This window comes from Nyctereutes procyonoides, unplaced genomic scaffold (genome assembly GCF_905146905.1).
Source record: "Nyctereutes procyonoides isolate TBG_1078 unplaced genomic scaffold, NYPRO_anot_genome, whole genome shotgun sequence".
NCBI lineage: Eukaryota > Metazoa > Chordata > Mammalia > Carnivora > Canidae > Nyctereutes > Nyctereutes procyonoides.
In genome coordinates, this window is record NW_026575046.1 from 28,342,150 (window position 1) to 28,364,033 (window position 21,884).

General features: G+C 44.2%; 1 protein-coding gene across 1 annotated transcript in view; it reads left to right on the top strand.

The window, feature by feature from the left end:
* The window catches only part of ABLIM3 (actin binding LIM protein family member 3), a 111,037-nt gene that overhangs the window by 17,657 nt on the left and 71,496 nt on the right, over positions 1–21,884 (top strand). Inside the window, exon 3 of the mRNA XM_055325833.1 lies at positions 20,076–20,213. Coding sequence (XP_055181808.1) covers positions 20,076–20,213 — 138 coding nt within the window. The remainder of the gene's footprint in view (positions 1–20,075; positions 20,214–21,884) is intronic.

Sequence of the window (21,884 nt, forward strand, 5' to 3'; positions counted from 1 at the left end):
GGCGGAAACACCCTCTCTTCATAGTGATGCCTTATAGTCTCTGTGTTGGGCTACAGCCCGGGGTTCTGCATGTACCCCAAGGTTGAGAAGAATATAAGTACAAACAGGCTAGCTATCTAACATGCAAGAATCATCCTCCAGCTCCAGGGCCCGCCGCATCCCACACTCAGGACAAGGACCAAGAGAAAATGGAATGAGTGCCTACGTCCATCTTCTTGTTTGGCGCTTTGCAGACCTCTGGCTTGTCATGAGGTCTTTTAGCCCTAATCCCCTGCCCCCCAAATAATCAAACCACTATCTTTTTTGTTTTTTGGATCTGAATGCTATTGCCATTTCTCTTTTTGGAGTTAGCCCCAGGTTGAGCGGCCTCCGCCTAGCCCAGGGCACCTGAGCATCACACATAGCTCATCTGCCTGTGGGAGCTCTCCAAAACCTTCTGTTTTACAACTGGAATGTGTAGCTGGCCCAGATTATTTTGGCTCTTGTGATATCAGTGCTATGGGGAAATGCTCCCTAGCCAGTGGCAAAGTCCACAGAGTGTATAAACTTAGAGAATGCTCTGGTGGAAATGTACAGATTTTGAAATAGGAGAGAAATCTCCCTCTGCCCCCCACTACTTCCTCCATAGCCAAAATTCTGCTTTCTCTCTGCCTGACTGTGTCCCTTGAAATCTGTATTCCTTTCAAAAGATAATATCAATAAGCCCTTTCTGTGAGTGGGATTTGGGGCTTCTCTGTTTCTCATCTGAGAATCCATCCTGTGCCAATGAGTTTGGGCCTCTGGCCCACATGTTAATTATTGTACCAGGGTTCCTGGAGTCAACTGGGGACAGAATGCCTTTTTGGCTAAAAGAGAGGTATTCTGGAAGGATTTTTTTTTCTTAAAGCATTAATCTAGCTTAGAGGGGCTGAGAGACTGAAAATGCTTGTATGTTTCATTGATGTTTGCTCCTTTTTGTCTGAGTAACACATTTAACTGGGGTTTGAGAACCAAATGTTAATGACTCTCTTGGGATTTCTTGAACTTATATTGGCAATCATCATTTTTGCTGACAGTGCCAGGAAATTTAAAAAACAACAACAACAGTATTTTAGGATGCAGAATGGTGGAAAGGGAGTCTAGTGGGGTGTGTGTGCGCACACGTGCACACATGTGCACAAATGTGGAAAAGAAACCTCACTGAACAAGAGTCAGAAGGTGTGTGTAGGAGTGTGGGCACATCTCTCCAGTGCTCTAAGCCTCAATTTTTTTCATCCATAAAGCAGGCAACATGATCCTCATCTCTCCTGATTCTTGTGTTGGGTGACAATCAAATGAAACAGTGAATGAGAAAGCCTTTGGTTAGCCTCTGTTTTGCTAGCTTCTTCCCTTCACTAGTCTTTGAAAGAAAAGCCAACATATATTTGGCTTTTTTTTTATTGTTACTTTTGGTTGCTGGCTGTGTTTCTTTTCATCATTAAAATTTCATACAATTCTGCACAGCAGTTGAGCACAAGGCAAATCAAGCTTTATTTGGGTTATAGGTAAATGGGGCAAAGTAAAAAGAGTCAGTTCATTGTGCGTCCAGTGTCCTTATGTACAATTGTCCTCATTTTAAATATTTCATCCCATTGTTAGACCGTGCATCCAACTGTGCATTTCTGTATCTCATTCAGAAAGCTCAGTCTCTATAATTAAGTGATGATAAAAAGAGACAGGACAGTGAGCACAGGAGAGAGGCTTGCTCTTCTCTTTGTATCTGGAAGGGCAATGGGCAAGCCAGACCAAAGAGAAAGAACCCTTTCATCATGCTTGTGAAAACAGGTGACTTGTTTTGGCCAATAGGCCCAGAATTTCACCCTCCAGCTCCTTTTACAATTCCCAGGTGAGTGGTGCCTGGTGACGCCCGTGTCTAGTTTGGGAAGGATATCCTGTGTATATCTCAGTAGCCCTCACCTTTTACTGCACCCTTGCTCTAAGCTCTGGCACTTTTCAGCTGCTCTTTGAACAATTTCTGCTGGGTGACTAGCCTGACTAAGGCAGTGGGGCAAGAGCAGTCAGGACTTCTTCCTGCTGGAAGCCATCTGCCTCAAGATGCATTCTCTAGGACATGTCACTCATCTGAATGTGGAAGTGCCTCTGGCATATCTGTTTCCAACTGGGAATCTCTGGTGTTGAGAGAAAGCAGGATGCATTTGAGGAGAAAGAAAGAAAGCCAGTGTAGCTGTCTGTGCTGCCAGAGGGGAGATGGGTCTGAGGTGAGATAGGGAAGCTGGCAGGGACCAGGCCATGCAGGGCCTTACAGACCATGGCAAGCAATCTGGCTTTATCCCACCAGCCAAGTGAAGCCACTGAATGGTGTTAAATGCCATTGGCGGTGGTGGGAGTCAAGGTTAAGCATCGTCAGATTGGCTTTTTAAAGCATTGCTGTGGCTTCTGTGTGGAGTGTGAATGGGGGAAAGGTCCAGTCTGGACCTACTGGGATCCTCTGGACAAGAGATGTTAGGGCTCAGACAGTGCAGACCATCTTCTACTCCCGGGGCATTACATAGTCTTGATTCCCTGGCAGCTTTCATACCCTTTGTACTATCTAAAGTACTGCTTTGGAGCCTGTATTAGTTTGCTAGGGCTACCATAGCAAAAATACCATACACGAGCAGCTTAAGAGAAATTTATCTTATTATAGTTCTGGAGGCTGGAAGTCTGAGATCAAGGGATCATCAGTGTTGGTTTCTTCTGAGGCCTCTCTCCTTGGCTTGTTGACAGCCATCTTATCCCTGTGTCTTCACTCGGTCCTGATCTCTTCTTCTTATAAAAGCATAAGGACATCAGTCATATTAGATTAGAGCTCACCCTAATGACTTCATTTTAACTTCATCATCTCTTTAAAGTCCCTGACTTCAAATACAACCACATTCTGATTCCCAATGTACTTTTATTTTTGGATTCCTTATAAAGGGTATTGAGATAAGATTTAGCGCTTCTTTTATTTCTCATTGTTCAATCCCTGCTGCCCTCCCCCCGCACACCCAGTAACCACATTATGTATAGGAAAAGTTGTATGACCATTTGATGGATTTCATTTGGGTTTTGGTCTTCCACCAGAATGTTGAACTTGACCATGTTGTGATTTCTATTACAGCGTGGTTTAGCCACAGAAATTTCCTGTACTGGCTACTGGTTACTTCTTGGGAGCAAGTCTTTTGCATTTGCCTTCTTTGTGGGCTCAAGAAATACCTGTTGTAGGAAACAGCTGTCAAGTTCATCCTGACCAGAAACATAGCTCCTCATCTCATCCCACACGTGTGTCTAAATGTTTGTCCAGGACCCACAAGAATCCCCCAGCCTGTAGCATTTCTCCTTGAATAATTTAAAATCTGTTAGGGGAAATAAAGCAAGTGCAAAAGTGACACTAGTATAGGGTAGAAGATGGTCTAGGTCAGTGTCTTTCTCCATACCAGGGGCAGGAGCATTACCCAGGAACTTGTTAGAAATACAAATTCTGGGCAGCCCCGGGGGCTCAGTGGTTTAGCACCTCCTTCAGCCCAAGATGTGATCCTGGAGTCCTGGGATCGAGTCCCACATCGGGCTCCCTGCATGGAGCCTGCTTCTCCCTCTGTCTGTGTCTCTGCCTCAATCTCTCTCTCTGTCTCTCATGAATAAATAAATAAAATCTTAAAAAAAAATACAAACTCTCAGCTCCCACTCCAGACCTATTCAATAGAAAACCCTGAGGATGGGGCCCAGCAATCTGTTTTCTCAAGATATTTAGGGATTCTGATGCAGGCTCAAGTTTGAAAACCACTGCTTAGTCATAAAAAGTACATGCCATGAGTTTTTAAAGGAGAGCTCATATTTAGAGGAGAGTGAGGGGAGAATCTGGAAATATTTCTAAAAGTATGTTGCATACGAGATAGGCCTTGAGGAGTGGGTTGGATTTTTATATTTATATGTAGATGATCATATTTACTACAATTGCCATCTGCATGTTTATGTATTTCTTTTACAAAAGTAATTAACAGCCTGGACTCTAACTCAGAAGATCTGCTAGCTGTCCCTTCCTTGCATTTTAACTGGCTCACTATGAATTGAAGCTTCTACCAACATATGCTCAGTTATAGAACTGGCAATTACAATTGGAGGCATTTTGTTGGAGGATAATTTCCATTCCAAACATAGCTTGAATTGGAGGTGGAGTTCTACCTCTATATCCTTGAGGTAAAATCAGGCCAAGGCATTCTTGAATCTCAGAGTGGGTAGGGATATTTAAAATCATCTGGTCTAATACCCAGCTGTCTCTAATACTCCAAGCCTCTGAGCTGGCCTTGAGAGATGGGCGGCATCAGGACACTGAGCATAGACACACACACTTCTGCTAGCCCACTGAATGATGCTATAGCAGGGTGGGCAACCTATGGCTCAAAGGCCATTTCTGGCACACTGCCTATCTTTGTAGATAAAGTATTATTAGAACACAGCCATGCCCATTCATTTACCTAATGTCTATGGCTGCTTTTGTGCTACAATGGTGCAAAATTTTAATCCCCCCTTAAGACTGCATTTGTAAGAACTCTTAGATTGCAAGTGTCAAAAACCCAGTTGAGATTAACTTAAGTTAAGCATGAATCTGTTGGCTCCTGACCCTTGAGTAGCTGCTCTGGAGATCCAAATGGACTATGTTCTCTGTGTATGCTGCTCTGGTCAGGTTGACTGCACCTCCTGTTGCTGAGCTCTCTCCCAGCTCATGCAGTCGGCTTGACTCTCCTACCTGCACTGCCCATTTCCATTCCATTCCACCCAATCCATTCTCCTAAGTTCAGATCTTTATTCTGTTGCAGTGGATTCTGGAATAGTAGCATGAACATGAGATTTGGCATCAGAAGTCCTGAGTTCTAGTCCTGACTGTGCTATTGAATACAAAAATATGAGATGAGATGTCAAGACACTGAAGTAGACCTCCAGTGGGTAGGGCCAGAGGGATCAGGGAATTGTCCCTCCTTGAGATCTAGAAAAGATGTGTGGTAGGAAGGTCACTTTAGGTCATTTAGGAGAGAGATGCTTGTGGCTGGGACAGGGCTGGTAGAGATGGAGAGAAAGGGCTGAACTGGGGAGCTTGGTGAGGGATCCATCTGTATGCCTTGATAATGGATAGGCCATGAGAGTTTCAACAAACCCACAAATTTCAGAGTTCATCGTGTTGAAGAACTGACTCTGGTTTCAGGGACAAATGACACCATCATAAGCTGGCTCTGAGACCTTGGAGTACATTCCTCAGAACACACTGGGGAGAGAGGGAGCCCCTTTGCTTATGTCTCTGCCCACGCAGCCACCACTGTTCATCTCTGCCTGATGGGGGGTGGCTCTAATAACAGAAACAGAAACAGCTCTTCTTAGAAGAAATGACAACTTTAGAAAAGAAAGGCACTGAGTAAATTAAATGGGTGTTTAATCTACTTGTATTAGGATATTATTTCATTGCCAGATGACTTAAACATTTGTGAAGATTGGCAAACACATTGGGGAAAATATACTTTGTAATGCTCAGAGGAATATTGGCATAAAGTCATCTGTGACAACACTTTTGATATGCACTAGTATCAGTTATCAAGATTTCTAAAATTCTCATCTAAGTGCCAGAGAGCGTGTGAGTCTTCTAGTCACTAACCCAGGGGTTCTCAGCCTTTAGTGAACAAAAGACTCCAGAGGAGCTTGTCTAAAATTTAAAGTCTGCTTCAGTAGGTCTGGGGTAAAGCTCAGGAATCTGCATTTTGACAACTCATGATCCCTCTCCAGGTGATTCTGAAGCAGAGGGGTAGCTGACCACTTTGAGAAATACTCATACAGCAAAAAGCACCACCATGAAGAAATTTGTTTCCACTTCACTTCTACCACTGATTTCCACTATACCACCCCCTTGTCTTACCCCACCTCTGCTCACCTAACTTTCCTCTCCACAAACGTTCTCTGACTGCTTGGATGTTCCAGAGCATAGCACCTTTGGTTTCACAAAATACCTGCAGCAACAAGTGACAGTCCCCAACTAAAAGTAGCTTGAAGAATCTAACCATGTCTTTTTCATAGGCTAGAAAAGTCAGAGGGGCAGATCCAAGGCAGGTTGAGTTAGAGGCTCAGCATCATCTTCAAGCACCCAGATTCTTTACAACTCAGGTGGCTCCCCCTCAGAATCCATCGTGGGCAGCAGAGGTGCCTTTCCAGCATCCACGGTGGACAGAAACCTCCAGAGGCTGGGAAAAGCAAAGAAAACCTTCCTCTTCCATCTGACATCCCCTGGACCTCACTGGCCAGGAGTCTATCACACCCCTTTGCCTAAATCCGTCAATTGGCACAGGAATGAGTTTATTAGAATCAGTTTCATCAATCAAGATTCCCTCCCCATGTAAAGACCGAAAGACATGGCTATTCAGGGGAGAACCAACAAAAGTAGGTTTGCTCCAGGAGACAGGGGTTCTTGTAGCAGATGAAGAGATGAATGACTGTTAAGCTGGCAGCAGTAGTGTCTGCTATAGACTCCTCTTCCTCTCTTGGAGTCACATGAAGACAGGGGCCACGTCCACCTCATCTGTCCTTGAGTCCTCAGCGAGAGGCTGTGAGTCATGTTGGATCCATGAGGTCCAGCACGAAATGGTCCTGGACTGTGTTTAACTTAAATTGATAGCAGATTACTATTTAGAGGGAAAACTGTGATTAATTAAGACATAAAGTGGTCGACTACAAGTGACAAAACTGCAACTCAAACATATATATATATATTTTTAGAAAGGGACTATGCTATATTGGTTCACATAATGGGGAAGTTCAGAAGTGATGGTGGCTTCAGGCCCATCTGGTTCCTCAGACTCAAGTGATGGATTCAGGAACCTGTTCGTCCTCTTATCTCTAGTAGTCAGCCTCTCCCAACGTGGGGGGCAAGATGGCAGCAGGGGCCCCAGACTACCTCCTCCCACTTTGGCCACCCAGATGGCTCCTCCAAGAGCTCCTGTAGAAAAACCCCAGAGATGACATGGTCACAAGCCTGCCAATCAGGCAGAGAATTGGGGTCCTCTGATTGGCCAGGCTCGGGGTACTCGCTGACCCTGTGTTGAAAGAGGGTCAGCCCACCCGAACTCCACCAAGCGGGTTCCCCACAGGAAAAAGAGGTTGTGTGTGCCAGAAGAAGCTGAGCAGATGCTGAGCCGGCAAAACAACAGATGTCCACTACATTTACGGATGGAAAAAGCTATTTGCAGGGCATTCTACATGGGCCAAATGGTAATTGAGAACTACTTGCTGATACACACAGAAAGTAAACATTTCCCCCCTCATCCCCCAGACTAAATAGGTTCAGTTTTCAACCTCGAACAATGGTTTATTTCCTGAAGACCAAAAAAGCAACTCTTGCCTGTTGATTTTCAGGGGGGAGGGGGAATCTTTCGTTTTATAAAATCTTTTATCTCAAAGGGAAGTGTATTATTCATCTTTTCTCCCAATTGTCTGTTAGTCTTTTTATTCTGCCCCTTTCTTGGTTATTCATCATGTCTTGACTTCTTTGTCCCAGGTACCATGTGTCAACAATCTACTATCAAATACAAAATGGTGCCACCTCCAGTTGTGTTCTTTCTCTCTCCCCTTTTCCATCAGAAATAATTCATGGAGCATGTGGGTGTCCCAGTTGATTGAGATGGGGATTCTTGATTTCTGCTCAGGTCATGATCTCAGGGTCTTAGGATAGAGCCCCACCTTGGGCAAAGCCCTGCCTTGGGTGCTGTGCTCAGTAGGGAGTCTGCAGTAGGATTCTCTGTTCTCCTTCAGCCTCTCTCCCAACTGGCATTCTCTCTCTCTAATAAATAAAAAAATCTTTAGAGAAAAGAAAGAACTCATTAAAATGTTAGCACTCCATTTTTGGACCTCTCTGATTTTCTTACCAAACTCTACCTGAGGCTATAGCATTTAGGGATGTGTTTTCATTATTCATTCATTTGGCAAGTATGAGTTGAGTGCTTACTAGCCCAGGGACTGGATGTAGCTTTAAAGATGCAATTAAAAAAAATATATCTTCCTTATTCATTCTGTAATTTCCTTTGGAATGGGAGATGTATTTATTTTAGATTTATATCTCCATAATATTTACCTTCATTTTGTTATCATTACTGCTGCTACCATGATCATGATCATGATCATGATCATTACAGAAGGCTTCGGCTTAGCACTTGCAATATACCAGAGGATGGGACAAAAAAGCATTTCCATGAAGAAAGCACTATATATACACCACTTATGCTCCATTCAAAAATTCTGAAAGGCAAACTTATTATCCTCATTTTACAGAGCGGGAAGCTAAGGCGCAGTGACATGGCCCTTGGCTTAATCTCATACAGCCTGCGATCCAAGTCTGGATTTGAAACCAGATTTGACAGGTCCCACAGCCTGTTCTCTTTCCAGGTCACAAAAGCTACTTCAAAAATTTCCTGGATTAAAAAAAAAATTTCATGAATAGCAATGAAAATTTGTTTGGTTTTCTGGGAGAGCTAAGGTTCACATCCACCACCTTGGATGTGGACTACAGGATGTGGCCTTTGAGTTGTGGGTCCTGTAGTGAGGATAAATGTGCAAGGGTCCACCCTTCATCCTAGTTCCACTTGTGACATGGCAGACGTGTTTGAGGCTACATCCATTTGTCCCAACCCATACATCCACAATTTCAAATACTGCTCTCTGAAGGGCCTTGGGCCTTGGTCTCCTCATTGGCAACACTTTGAGGCTTGTTGTAGGTAAGGATGTCTAATAGGACTTTCTGCACTAGTGAAAATGTTCTATTTCCGTGCTATTTGATATAATTGCCATTTGCCACGTGTGGCCACTGAATACTTAGAACGTGGCTAGCGTGACTGAGAAACGGCAGTTTTAATTTTACTTAATTTTAATTTAAATAGCCACATATAAAGAATGATTACTATATGGGACACTGCAAACCTAGAACAATCTTTACCATTCTTTTCACTTCTGATCTTATACATATTACTGGGCTGCAAACAACATTTTTTAATGAAATGGCATGAAGTATTGGAATGGAATAAATAAAAAAATCAGCACATATTATGTGTACTAAAAATAAGTCTTTTTGTGAGATTTTTGTTTCACATATGTGTGTACTGGGTCATTTTGCAAAATTAATTTCATGGATCATGGTCAAAAGAAGTTTTCAAACCTTTGCCTACCCCTGAGTAATGTCACAGAGACCTTGAGAGTGACAGATTTATATGGTGCTCCTTTATCCAGCCTGGGGTTTTGCAAGACCTCATTTTAGGAATATTCTGTTCATCCGGATTCTACAGGCATATGGTGAGCACATGACTTCTCAGATGGTAATTGGAAGTGACTTTGTGGTCATCTATCTGTCTGGATGCAGAGATCCCAAACTGGTGGCCCACGGGCATAATACACCCCACAGACAGGCCTTTCAGGGACCTTAACATGATTTTGCAGGACAATAATCCCCTGGGGCTCAGTAGCTTCTTCTCCTGTAGGTGAGCTACTCTCTGAGGTTTGATCCCTTGGATTGATTTTCCACTGAGGCTACCTGCCTGGCCCCTGAGGGCATTATGTGTTGCAATCTTGTTTAACATGCGTAGAATATTGTATCTGAAAGGAAACTGAGAGATCCAAGAATGCAAGCCTTTTCCTCTATAGACGGAAAACAGTGACCCAGGAATGGGGCCTGTTCTGCCTGAGGCCTCACACAAAATAAATGCTTCCCCTTCTCAGGGAAGAACCAGATATTAACAGAAAACTTGGTAGGACAGAGGTGGAAGGAAGGAAGGGAGAGATGGAAGGAGGGAAGAAACAGAGAAGGAGGGAAGGAAGGAGGAGATGGGACACAGGGAAGATGGTGAGCCATCCTCTCAGCCAGGGGAAAGGAGGGCCTGATGGCTCAGGTCTGGGGTTGGGGGGAGCTATTATGGAATAATCTGCCCTCTGAGCACTGAGGCTGCTTGGGACAGCTTGGAGAATTCCCTGGCTTATGTCACTTGCACCTCATTTTGGCCTCCTCTCAGGCAAACTGTCCTGATCTGAAGCAAGAGCATTTCCCTGTTCACCTGGTGTGGCCACCATGGAGAGGATCCTCTCCTCTCTGAGCCTCAGGGCTGTGTCTGTAAAGGTGTGAGTGTGGATGAGATGGAGCAGAAGGGGCCCTAGGGGCCAGCTTGGAGAGAGAGGGAGTCACAGTGGGTGGCATGTCAGGCTCTCCCGCTGGTCAACCACAGAAGCTCTGTGAGCCCCAGGCAAGAACCACAGGAGCTGTGCCTTCTAGTACCTGGCAGTGCAGGAGAGAAGCTGGCCAAGGGTGAGGCAAAAAGGAAGAGGTAGGAACCATGGTGATCTGGGAGGATTTAGAAACAAACACCAGGCTGCCCAAACAAAGCACATCTGGGAGCCCCATCCAATACAGGCACCCCCTGGTCTAAGGGATGTCCCTGAATGCCCACCAGGTCACCCTGTGTTTGTCTGCATTCCATGCAGAATTTGCGATGGAATCAGTACAGCCTAGAGGCCATTCCATCATTTCAAGGAAGGGTTTGAAGCTTAAAAAAAAAAAAAAAAAAGGAAAGTAGAAATAAAAAGAAGAAAGAAAGAAAGAAAGAAAGAAAGAAAGAAAGAAAGAAAGAAAGAAAGAAAGAAAGAAAAAGAAAGAAAGAAAAGAAGAAAGAAAGAAAGAAAGAAAGAAAGAAAGAAAGAAAGAAAGAAAGAAAGAAAGAAAGAAAAGGGAAACGAAACTAAGCAAAACGAAACCTCTAGACTAGATGTTTATACTATATGCCTTCTGCTCTAATGCTGAAAACCCACAAGCCAAGGGGAGCCCGGGTGAAATCTGATATTTCTTGCATTTCTCAACAGTATATCCGAGCCTGATGGCCAACCAGCGTCAGGAAGCAAACATTGTATAAGTATTAAAACCTCTGGCTCAGAGGCCAAGGGACTGAGTCACTCAGAGCATAAAGACAATTGCTGGCTTCCTGGAGTTACTCTACTTCCATCGTGGCTTCCAGGGCCTCAGACGAAACCCAAATATATTTTCAGATAAGCTGTAGAGATACTGGAAAGGGTACCTCCAGGTCCCAGGGCAAGGCACTCCCATACTGCCTGCTGGGGATGCTTGGGCAGGTCCCCTTCTTTCCCTCAGGATACATGGGGCAGAAGGAGGCTGGGGTGGGAATGCCATCTGGGAGAGAAAGTCAAGGCTCTTCTAGGTCTCCAGTGCCTGTCTGAACACTAGCTCCAACCTTTACATGTGGGGTGACTTCAGGCAAATTAATTAACCATCTCTGTGCCTCAGATTGGCCATAGATAAAAGAGAGATCCTATCGTATTTATCTCCTGGGGCTGCGAGAATTCAGTGAGATGCTAAGTGTGAAGCCCTTAGCAAGGGGCCTGGCACATCGTAATTGCCCAATGTGTGTTATTGCTTAGCTCTTCTTATAGCCTCTCAGCGTCCCTAACTAGGGGCTTGGTAAAGATGGTGAGGGACAGTGCCGGCAGTGACAGGAGACCTGGCGTTGAATGACAGGAGCCACCCCCAAGTGGGAAAAATGCAAGATATCCTAGGGATTTCCCCTTCTGCAACAGGTCTCAACTATTCCTCAGCCATTCTCCCCCAGCTCTGCAGGTCATAGTCTTAAAACCCAGTGCCCAAGTGCAGCAAGATGATATTCTTGAAATATTAACTGGTATTTCCCTCAGCCTCCCCTCCTGCTCCTTCTCCCTCTATTCAGGGAGGGAGGCCTCAGGGCCAGGATGGGCAGCAGAAGGCAGAGACAAGAGGTCGCTTCCTGGCTTTTGAATTTACAAAGTCTGTGCCCTTAGAACAGGAAGGATCCATCACAAAGCTAAATATGCTAGAGAACGTGTAAATTAGAGAGGGCAGAAAGGCCTCCTTTACTCCCAGCTAACAAAAATGGAAGATTCCCTGGCCCAGCGGTGGGGAGGAAAATCTCAGGGCAAGAAATGAGAACACAGATCTATTTGAGTCCTTAGAAAGAGGCCCATCATGCTGCCCCGCTGGGCGGTGCCCTCGAACATAACCCCAGTGAAGAGCAGGATGGGGGGCGCAGACTGGCTGCAACTTAGTTTCTGCCTATCTTGAAATAGGAACCAGACTGACCTATCAGAAAGAAGTGAGCAGCCTTTTTTTTTTTTAAATCAAAGCATTTTATTGAATTCAATCAGAAATATATGGGTTTTTTTCTTTTTCTTTTTTTTAATTTACACTCATAAGATTAACATAAAAATAAGTGGAAAGCGAATTCTCTGACATTGTACCTGGACCAGCTTTCTGAATATACCAAATCAATAACAAATCTGCAGTTCCCATTCTAGCAGGTGCCCTCACTCTGGAGTGAGGGGTGCATTCCAGCAGTGGGCTGCAGGTGGGGCCTCCTCATCCAGGGCCCCCCGCCATGTAAGGGCCCAGCTGGGTCCAGGCAGCGTCTGTCTGCTGTAGCTGTAGTGTGGCAGCTGGCTGTCAGGCAAGAGCAGTCTGTCTGGCCAAGAGCGTGCCGTTCTGACACATGTCCTGACAGCACACTTCTGAAGAAGGTGGCACAAGCCATGTTGCCAGCTGCACTCCACAACCATGGAGCACACTGACGAGCCTGGCAGAGAGAGGCCGTGGGAGAGTTTCTGTTGGGGGGAAGGTTTTACAGTCTCATCTTGGGGATGACAGACTGTGTTACTGACACTACTGCCCTGCTGACACGGGAAAGTGTGGCCAGGCCGGGCCATCTGGGCAGGGACCCAGGGATTCCCAGAGGGCTCCTGCCTCTGCACTGCGACAGCTGCCAGCACCTGCGGAGCCTGCCTCTCCAGGGAGCCCAACCCGCACACCTGTCAGGCCGTCCATCCTGTGCCAGGGAAGTGGCTCAAGGCGGCCATCCCCTGGCCCCGGGGGCAGCCAGCACGGCCTCTTCATCCGCAGCCACAGATGCTGGATTACTGTGCCCAGTGTCCTGGTCTGGACCCTGCAAACGTTATCCTTCAATCTTTGAAATATATGAATGTATTTTAAATCAGCCGGATAATGGATGGATGATTACTGTGGGGAGAATAATCGGATACCCCCAGTAGCCTTCCCCAAGCCCACTCCCTCCCCAGAAGGAACCACTCTTGGCTCTTTTGCATGGCAGGCAGTAGAGCTTCTTGGTGAGAACTGCCTAGGTTCAGATCCTACCTCTGCCATTTACTAATGCTATGGCTGTGGGTGAGTGACCTCAGCTCTTTGGGCCTCACTTTCCCTATCTATAAAACAGGGATAAGAATATTTCCCCCTCCTGAATAACCAGAACTCAGTGAGGTGGCATATGTACATTGCTGAGCACAGTTCCGGGCAGAGTAACCACTCTGCAAATAACTGTCTCTTATCCTTCCAGGCCGTTCCTTATGCATTGTCCCTGCTCTTTCTTCATGCATGGCTTCTTTCTGAGCTCCCTCCTTATGCTTCTGCATCTTAGACTGACTCCCCAGCCCACCTGGGCTAATGCTAAGTATCAGCATGACTCCAGATCTATAGAAATATATTCTTTGGTGAACTCTCTCCCCCACCTTTTTGTGACCTGTGGGCCTGCTGCAGATTGAGCTCTCTTTCATCCAATTATCCTAAAACACACACCCTCAGACACTGTCATGGGCAAACCGAAGTTCTCACCCTCTCCCTCTGGGCCTCAGCCTTCTCATTTGCTAAAGGAAACCATTAGACTCATTTTATTCATTCTTTTATTTATCCATCAAGCACTTATCGGGCACTTAACGTGCCTGGCACTGAGGTGCAGTGGCAAACGTAACACACGTGGTCTCTGCCCTCATGAGGCTCACAATCTCATATATTAGGTAGGTAACCTCCTAGTTCAGGGAGTTCTGATTGGTTCCTGGGATTCACACAATAAACATCGATGTAATGACACAATGAGATAACACATACATGGCCCTTAGGCATTACCAAAAGCAGCTCTCATGATCTCCCTACCAGATTTTCAGAAAACAAATCACTCACCTATTCTAAGTATGCACACACAACTGTCAATGCCAACACATCCCCCTGGAAACAGCAGATGTGCCCAAAATACACCGCCCCAGGAAAACGTAGATCATAGCCTCTGTTTCCCACAACAGGAAACACCTAATTTACACATTCCTCTGCAGGATACATCAAAAACGTGTCAGCCACCCACCTCTACAGCCCACAGAAACCCATACACGAAAGCTCAGAGATGGGTGGAGAAAGAAGAGGTGGCTTTGAGGTAGTGAACAGGCTTTTCCTGACAGGCAGCAGGGAGGGAAAACCAGAAAACCTTTGCCCAAGTTGGACTGGTCCCAAAATTGGTTTGGTGATGTTTGAGCCAAACTTGGGTGCACATGGCAGGGGCAATCCTAAAGAATTCCTACATTGAATTGGAGGGGGTGGTGCATGACTTCAGAGACCTTCTGATATTAACTACTGCTTCTATTTATTAAGTCTACCTGGTATCTTAAGCATTTTTATATCATTTAAGTAGTTTAATACTCACACATGACCTGAGTTCTTCCCATTCTAGAGATGAGCAAACTGAGACAGGTGTCATGCGCTTAACTTGTTCAAGGTAACACAGCCGGCAGGCAACAGAGCTAGAGTGCAAACTTAGCCCCCCTGAGTCTAGCATCCACACCCTGAACCTCTCTGCACCTGGTGCCCGTCACGCAGGGATCCCATGTCACTGTCATCATACCACAGGAGACAGGATCAGGGCTGCAGGCCCTGATTCAACTCCAAAACCAAACCCAAGGCTGGTGTTATAAACTATGCTTCTACGCAGACCCCACCCTCACCTTTCAAGCAGACTGCTTTCTCCCCATGAAATGACTGGATCCACTGTCGAGTCTCCTCCTTGAAACTTAGAAAATACCTGTGAACACACTCAGGGTACTTTGGGTCCTAATGAAGCTGTGAGGAGCCAACGTGTGACAGCTGCCGCACCCGCGGTTTCCCAGGGCCCGGGGCGGTTGCAAGCTCATTTGTGAACTAGTTGATTCTCTGCTTGATGTTTCAACTTCAACCAGAAGCTCCACTGTTGTTATTACACTTCCAGCCAGTTATTCACAGTTTGTTGTACTGTCTCCAAGTCAGTTTTGTCGCTCTTTTTAAATTTATATCCCAGGATGGCATAGGTGCTTCTACCTTTTAAAGATGATTTTAAAGATGACTCCATTAAAAAGGGAGGGACATTTTTTCCCTACACCGTCAGGCAACCCTCAGGAGAGGAAAGGACAAATTGTTCAAGCACCATCAGTATCCAGGAGAACATAACTTAGGTCATGTTGTCTGTGAGAGAGGAAGCATGCCATTAGCTGCTTTTAAAAAGACCCTAATCTCGTAACATCACCATCTACTTTAAGAGCGAGACCAGTTCATGGAGAGAAGGGAGTGTGGAGGGAGGAAGAAGCACTGAAAAGGACACCCCAAGCCAGACCAGCTTTTAATTGGAGGGAATGTTATAAATCATTTGTCCAATCTCCTCAGTGACTGTGGAGGGAGGATGTGTCCAGTAAAGCCAGGTCACAGCAAAGAGGGATCTGGAAGCCAGGGTACCCCAGCCTTGTCTATGAGAAACACCTGAGACAAGGAATGACAGCCAGCCCGAGAGAGGAAGAAAAAGCCGGGTGGAGGAATTGGGTGCTGGGTTTATTTCTTGCTCCTTTGACTCACATGCTCCCTGTAACTTACTAGGAGGCCAGCCACTCCTCCCCTTCCGCTTTGCCCTTGTGCTCCAACACTTTTAAATTATTTTTGTCACATTTGGGAAGAGCTTTACTTGCAAATTTAGTCATGGAATTAAGCTATATCTTCCCCCAGACCTGAAGATCTGCTACACATATATTTCAGACCCTTCAATTTTCATCCCAAAGGCATTATCCAGCTGATTTTCGTTCTTAAAAAAAGAATACTAACAGCCCTTGCCAGTTGATTTCTTTGCTTCTATCCTTGGAAAAATTGAGATTGTCAAGTCTCACAGTGCCTGAAAAATTGTGATTTAAAAAAATTAGTATTTATTTTATGTTCAGAATCTTTTGTTTCCGGATCAAATTCAGGATGGGTGAATGTGTGCGTAATGGTTCCTATTGCAAACTGCTTTTGAGTACAACTGTAAAACTCTTAAAAGATGAAAACGAATAATTTAAGTCTGAGGTGGTATTTCTAAATTAATTTGTACATGTTATTTTTATATAAATAGGATTCAACCAGACTTAAATTCTTGTTCTCCCATTTTCAATGTCTGGTGTTCCGTTTGAGGATCTATAAAGTTGTAACGTCCAATGATGGTACCACTAGCCATATGTGGCTATTTAAATGCAAATTTATATTAATTAAAATGGAATAAAATTAAAAATTCAGTATTTCAGTCATACTAGCCATATTTCAAGTGCCCAACAGTCACATATGGCTAGTAATTATTATATTGGACAGTGTAAATATAGAACATTTCTATACTCAGAAATCTCCTGAACAGCCCTCCTCACAGACTAGGAACTTGGAATGTCTCTCCTAGGTGCCCTTTACTGGACAAATAACATTAAACAGAAGCCAGAGATTCCCTACACACATTTTAGAATCATATCACATGATCCAGGTGTCTAAACTTGGAAGCTTCATAGATTATTTCACAAGTCAGCAGAGCTAATGTCCTTTGAGGCTCATGGCTGCTCTAAAATGTTGCTCTCAAGGATAGGGAGTTCAAAATTCAAGAATAAGTCAATTTGAAATTCAGGAGTCATTTGCACATAGGACAAATGTTATAATTCATGTGACTGGTTTGTAGTAGTTTCTGAGATAAAAAAAAAATAGTGGAAATAATAACCAGCAGAAAATCAACAATAAAATGTTAATGTTTTGGTGGAGGTGGTGGTTAGAAATTGTGGGAAGAAATAGCACCTTCCATACACACCTACACACAGAGAATAAGGTTTGATTAAGTTGTTGATTTAATTACCCCAGGATACAAAATCTTGTTGAAAATGAGGTGACTTTTAGGGCAGGAGCACATACGGCATATCTCAGCCTAGCTCCCCTTGACCCCTAGAGTTTCTATTGTCACTATCTAGATAAGGAAAGGTCTTCACACCTCTATAAGCTCAAATCTTGCTACACTGCTGCCCTTTTATAATCACAGTTTACATCAGCAATCTGGAGGAGCTCACACGAAGGATGCCTACATTTCTATTTATAAGATTATTTACAAACATCAGACATTTGTGGGTTTCCAGCCACAGTCAGCAGCACCAAAGCAGCACCCTCATCCTAAGGGAAGCAGCGGAGTTAGGGCTGGGGGGCCCATCACTAACTCTGCCCCCAGAAAACCTATTTTCTCAATCTATCCCCTCACTCGGATTTTATACCTTTTTATCTGAGTAGTTCAAAGACTAAGTCTTGACCAAAGACCATGATCACAAATCCATTTCCCCAGAAAATCAAATCAGGAAAAAAATCTTACTGATCTTGGAAGTTGGTTCTTGAGGAAGAAAGTGGGTTAAATTAGAAGAGGGAGATGAAAATGTGTGCAGTGATTCTGGAGGAACTTTTGGATACTTCAGAGACCTCTCATCACTGTTGGTGATGATTATCCTGTTAGCTGTCACTTGGTTTTCAGACTCACAGTTTTGCTCTCTCAACAATTGTGGATCACTAGACTGCTCAAGATAAACAGTATCTACATTTTTCTCACAAACTGGTAGGAGAGGGGAGAGTGAAATATTTTTAGGGATGGTAAACACGAATCAGAGAAATAAGAAAAGGAGACGGGATGAATGCTTATGGACATTCTGGGGGTGAGGAAGGATTGCTCTGAGCTATGGGGCAGGTGTGATGATCATGTACCAGTGAGCATTTGTGGAACACTTCAAAATGCTTTATGTGTATTAACCCATTTAGTGAGTTAATTAATGATTTCATTAACTAGCTAACTCACTTAAATTTTGTCTGAAATTTAAGACAGGAAAAAGTTGAGTAAGAGGCATGAACTCCTCGAGAGAAAGATTGTGAGAAGGATATTATTCCCCCACCTCAGAGTTGTCGGATGCAACACTTTCAGGGCTAAGTAACCAGCTTTTTGCCCTACAGCACACTGGTGATTCAGGATACCTGTAAGTGGAAGATGATTGAAAGTCCTGCTTTCCTGTTACTTGTCTTTAAAAGGAGAAAGGCAGCTGAGATCAGTTATGGAGGCCATCTTGGAAAATCTGAAGAAAGCTGTAGGATAATGTTCAGAACACCAAACTTTATATTTCATTAGAAATTAGATCCCAGGTGTATGCATCAGAATATGCTGTGGTGACAAGGCTATGACAACAAAAATTCCTCCTTTTTCACAATAGATGTTCATCCCGGGTTAGCCTTGGAGCTGCCCTCCATGACTCAACCAGGATCCAGGCTGATGCATCCAGTACACCATCTGGGGTATCACTGATTGTGGGCTATGGAAAAAGCAATATGGCAGATCACAGACTGGCTCATAGGACTTCCAGTTGAAAGTGACACATGCACTTTCCATTCACCTTTCATTGCCAAGCAAGACACCATGTGCCATCTTTCATGTGCCTGGAATAAAAGATTCAAATTTCAGTGAACAGCCATTAACAACTGCCACACTAGGTCAGGGAGCCCTGAATCGAGTAATCTCTAAGTTCCTTTGCAGTCCAAGGTTCATGTAACTCCAGATTAATTTATAATATGCTTATTCAAAATTTAGGCAGTAAACCTGTAGGTCTAAATGGTAGACATCAATTCCCCTCCAATCAGGTGGTCATCTTTATAGCCAGAACAAGAGTGAGCCTTCTCCTAATAAGCGAAAGATTTTGGACTGTTGCTTTAACTTTGGGAATTGAGGAACTGACAAGTTCTCTCCTGATCCCCCTAGGGGCTTCCTACAAGAAAGATTTGGTTCCTTATTGGCAAAGTTACCTCAGTAGCTTATACCATAATGAGGTGGGACCAGACAGCTCTCAATACCCCTTCCAACCCTGAATTTTCTTATTCTAAGCAGGTGCCCACTGTTATTAAATTCCAGATGACCAGATTTTAGAGTGGTCAAGCTAGGTATACGTCAGGAACAGGAGATCTAGAAAAGTAGCCATGAGAAAATCTGAGCAAGACAATAATAGACCCATAGACTAGGGAACTCTACAGTAGTGTCAAATGCCCAGCCTCCAATGACTTCAGCCCCTTCATAATCTCTACGAGATTTTTTTAAAGATTTTATTTATTTATTCATGAGAGATACACAGAGAGAGGCAGAGACATAGGCAGAGGGAGAAGCAGGCTCCCCACAGGGGGCCCAATTCAGGACTCGATCCCAGGACCCTGGGATTATGCCCTGAGCTGAAGGCAGACACTCAACCACTGAGCCACCCAGGGATCCCTATCAGATCTTTTTTCTTAATTATATACTTTTAACATTTTCTCAATGTTATGGAAAGTGCCACTCAAAAGCAGCTTTAAGATGAGTTCCCTCACCCCCTCCTTCCAGTTAGAATGCCTCCCATTTATGCCTCTGTTATACAAAGCCTGCTACCATTGACCACCCTCATTTTATAGATGTCAAAACTAGAGGCTCAGAGAGGGGATGTCACTTGCTTTGCTCAAAGGCCACTTGGAGGCAGGTTCAGCCACCCATTTCTTCAAGACCCATGTCAACTGCAAGGACCAAATGCTCATTGAGCAGTTTGGGATCTGGTTTTGATCCAGAAATCACCCAAGTAATGGTATTTCTGGATCATTTACCTTGAAATACTCTACTTCATTTTTTTTTACTTTTCTTCTTTCATGAACTTGGCCTCTATTCTTGCAACGAGAGGTTATGATCACTCCTAAGTCTCTGCCCACATAAGGAGATTTATGGTTTCACATCTCAGTGATGCCTTACTTGGCATATGTGGCCTGGTGATGTATTGAAGTACTTGGCTAACTACTTCCACCCTTTCTACTTTTTCTCCCATTTAGGATTATGATAATGTCTTATACCAGAGTTTGTAAAGAAGAAAGTCCTTCTGGATGGTGATCTCTTTGTTTCTTTCTACAGTTCCTTATCAGCAGAATCCTTACAATCCCCGAGGCAGCTCCAATGTCATCCAGTGCTACCGATGTGGAGACACCTGCAAAGGGGAAGTGGTTCGTGTCCACAACAACCACTTCCACATCAGATGCTTCACCTGTCAAGGTAGGAGGCCTGGACTCCCAACTCCTTTATCAGATTGCAGGCCCTGGTTTCACCCCCAGGATGTGCCACAGGGGTAGGCAAAAAAAAAAAAAAAAAAAAAAAATCACAGGCAGTTGAGATACCTCTACAGGCCTAAAGAAACTGTCCTTGAACCTGTTATGAGAACTCTCCCTTAGGCAGTATGAAGTGAAGAGGGAGGGAAGAGTCAGGACTTGAGGGGAAAGAGGGAACCTGGTGACCTCAGAGTGGTAGTGCTGACTCAGAAGGAAAAAAAGCAATCCTGCAAGCTTAACTTACATATCTAGAAAGACTCCTATCTTGTGCCTCTAAATCAACTTGAGAGTGAATGAAAGAGCAAGCTGTCCTGGCTAAAATTCAGCACAGCTCTGAGCACACCTATTCTATGGCAGTGTGGCAGTCGTCAAAGGTTAAGCTTAATAAGGGAGAAGGTACATTATGACTTCACTAAGGACTGTAATTTGGAAACAGACAGATGTTGGGTTACCTCTGACCTCTTAAAAACTACAAGTTCCTAAAGAAGCAGGATAACTAGCAGCAGGAAGAAAGAGGCCCTCAGCTGAGAGCCTGGAAAGCCCTCTGGCCCAAGCCAGGCAACACTGTCTTCCCCAGGAGTGGATGCCTCTCCAGCGGCCATTTCTTGAACTCCTGGCCCAGGCTTTCTGTTCCACAGTACAGCCATTCTGAGGTTGGATTGTTTGACCACAAACCAGTACCTTCCACCTATTGGTTCTAGATTCGTTCTCATGAAGTTTGATGAATACTTCATGTTTCCTTTACCCCATGGCTGCCATCCACATACTTGCAGATCTCCCCAAACGATTACATTGCAGGTCCTTACCTTGGGCCTCATCTGAAATGATTCCAACTTGTATCATCTTAGAGTCTTCTACCTTGATCCATTCTGGTTTGTCACTATCATCCTTAAAGCATAGTGCCCAGAACAGACCACAGTTCTCAAGGTCTGCCAAATACAGCAAAGGCACCATTTCTGTTCATATGATTGATGTTGAATTGACCTCCTGAGGAGTCACTTCACAAGATTGATGTATGTTGAATTTAAGGTCAATTGAAACCTCAGATCTTTTCATTTTAGTAACTGCTTCCAACCTCAGTCTCATATGTCTAAGACTGACTTTCCCTGCCATTGAGAAAAATTCTGGATTTCTTCCTCAGGATCTCACTAGACTCTGCACTGAGCAAATAAATTACATATTCATATTCCCTAAATTTTTTTATATTCCCTAAATTTTTTAATGGAAGCTTATATGGGATATCTTTTAATTGATGTGATTTAATTTCTATATTGAGAATTGGCAAACCCCTTTAGTGTAAGCTGACCTGCAAAAGTGTCTTGGCGAGTGACCATTTTTCGGTCCCTAGATATTGAGGCAGGGCAAAGGGTAAAAGCAATAAAATTGTTCTAAGAAGGTTTGAGCTAGATCTGCACAATTGTGTTCTTAAGAAAGTACATTAATTACCCTTTGTTTACACAAAAATGTAATACTTTAAAATATTTTTTTTATTTAGCTCATGATCCTCTGGGTTGGCAGTTCTACCAGTAGGGCGGGCTCTCCTTGTCTCCTTTCACCTCATCATGATGATATTGGTGGGTCAGCTGGCAATGGTTGGCAGGCTGTTGAGCTGAGTGCC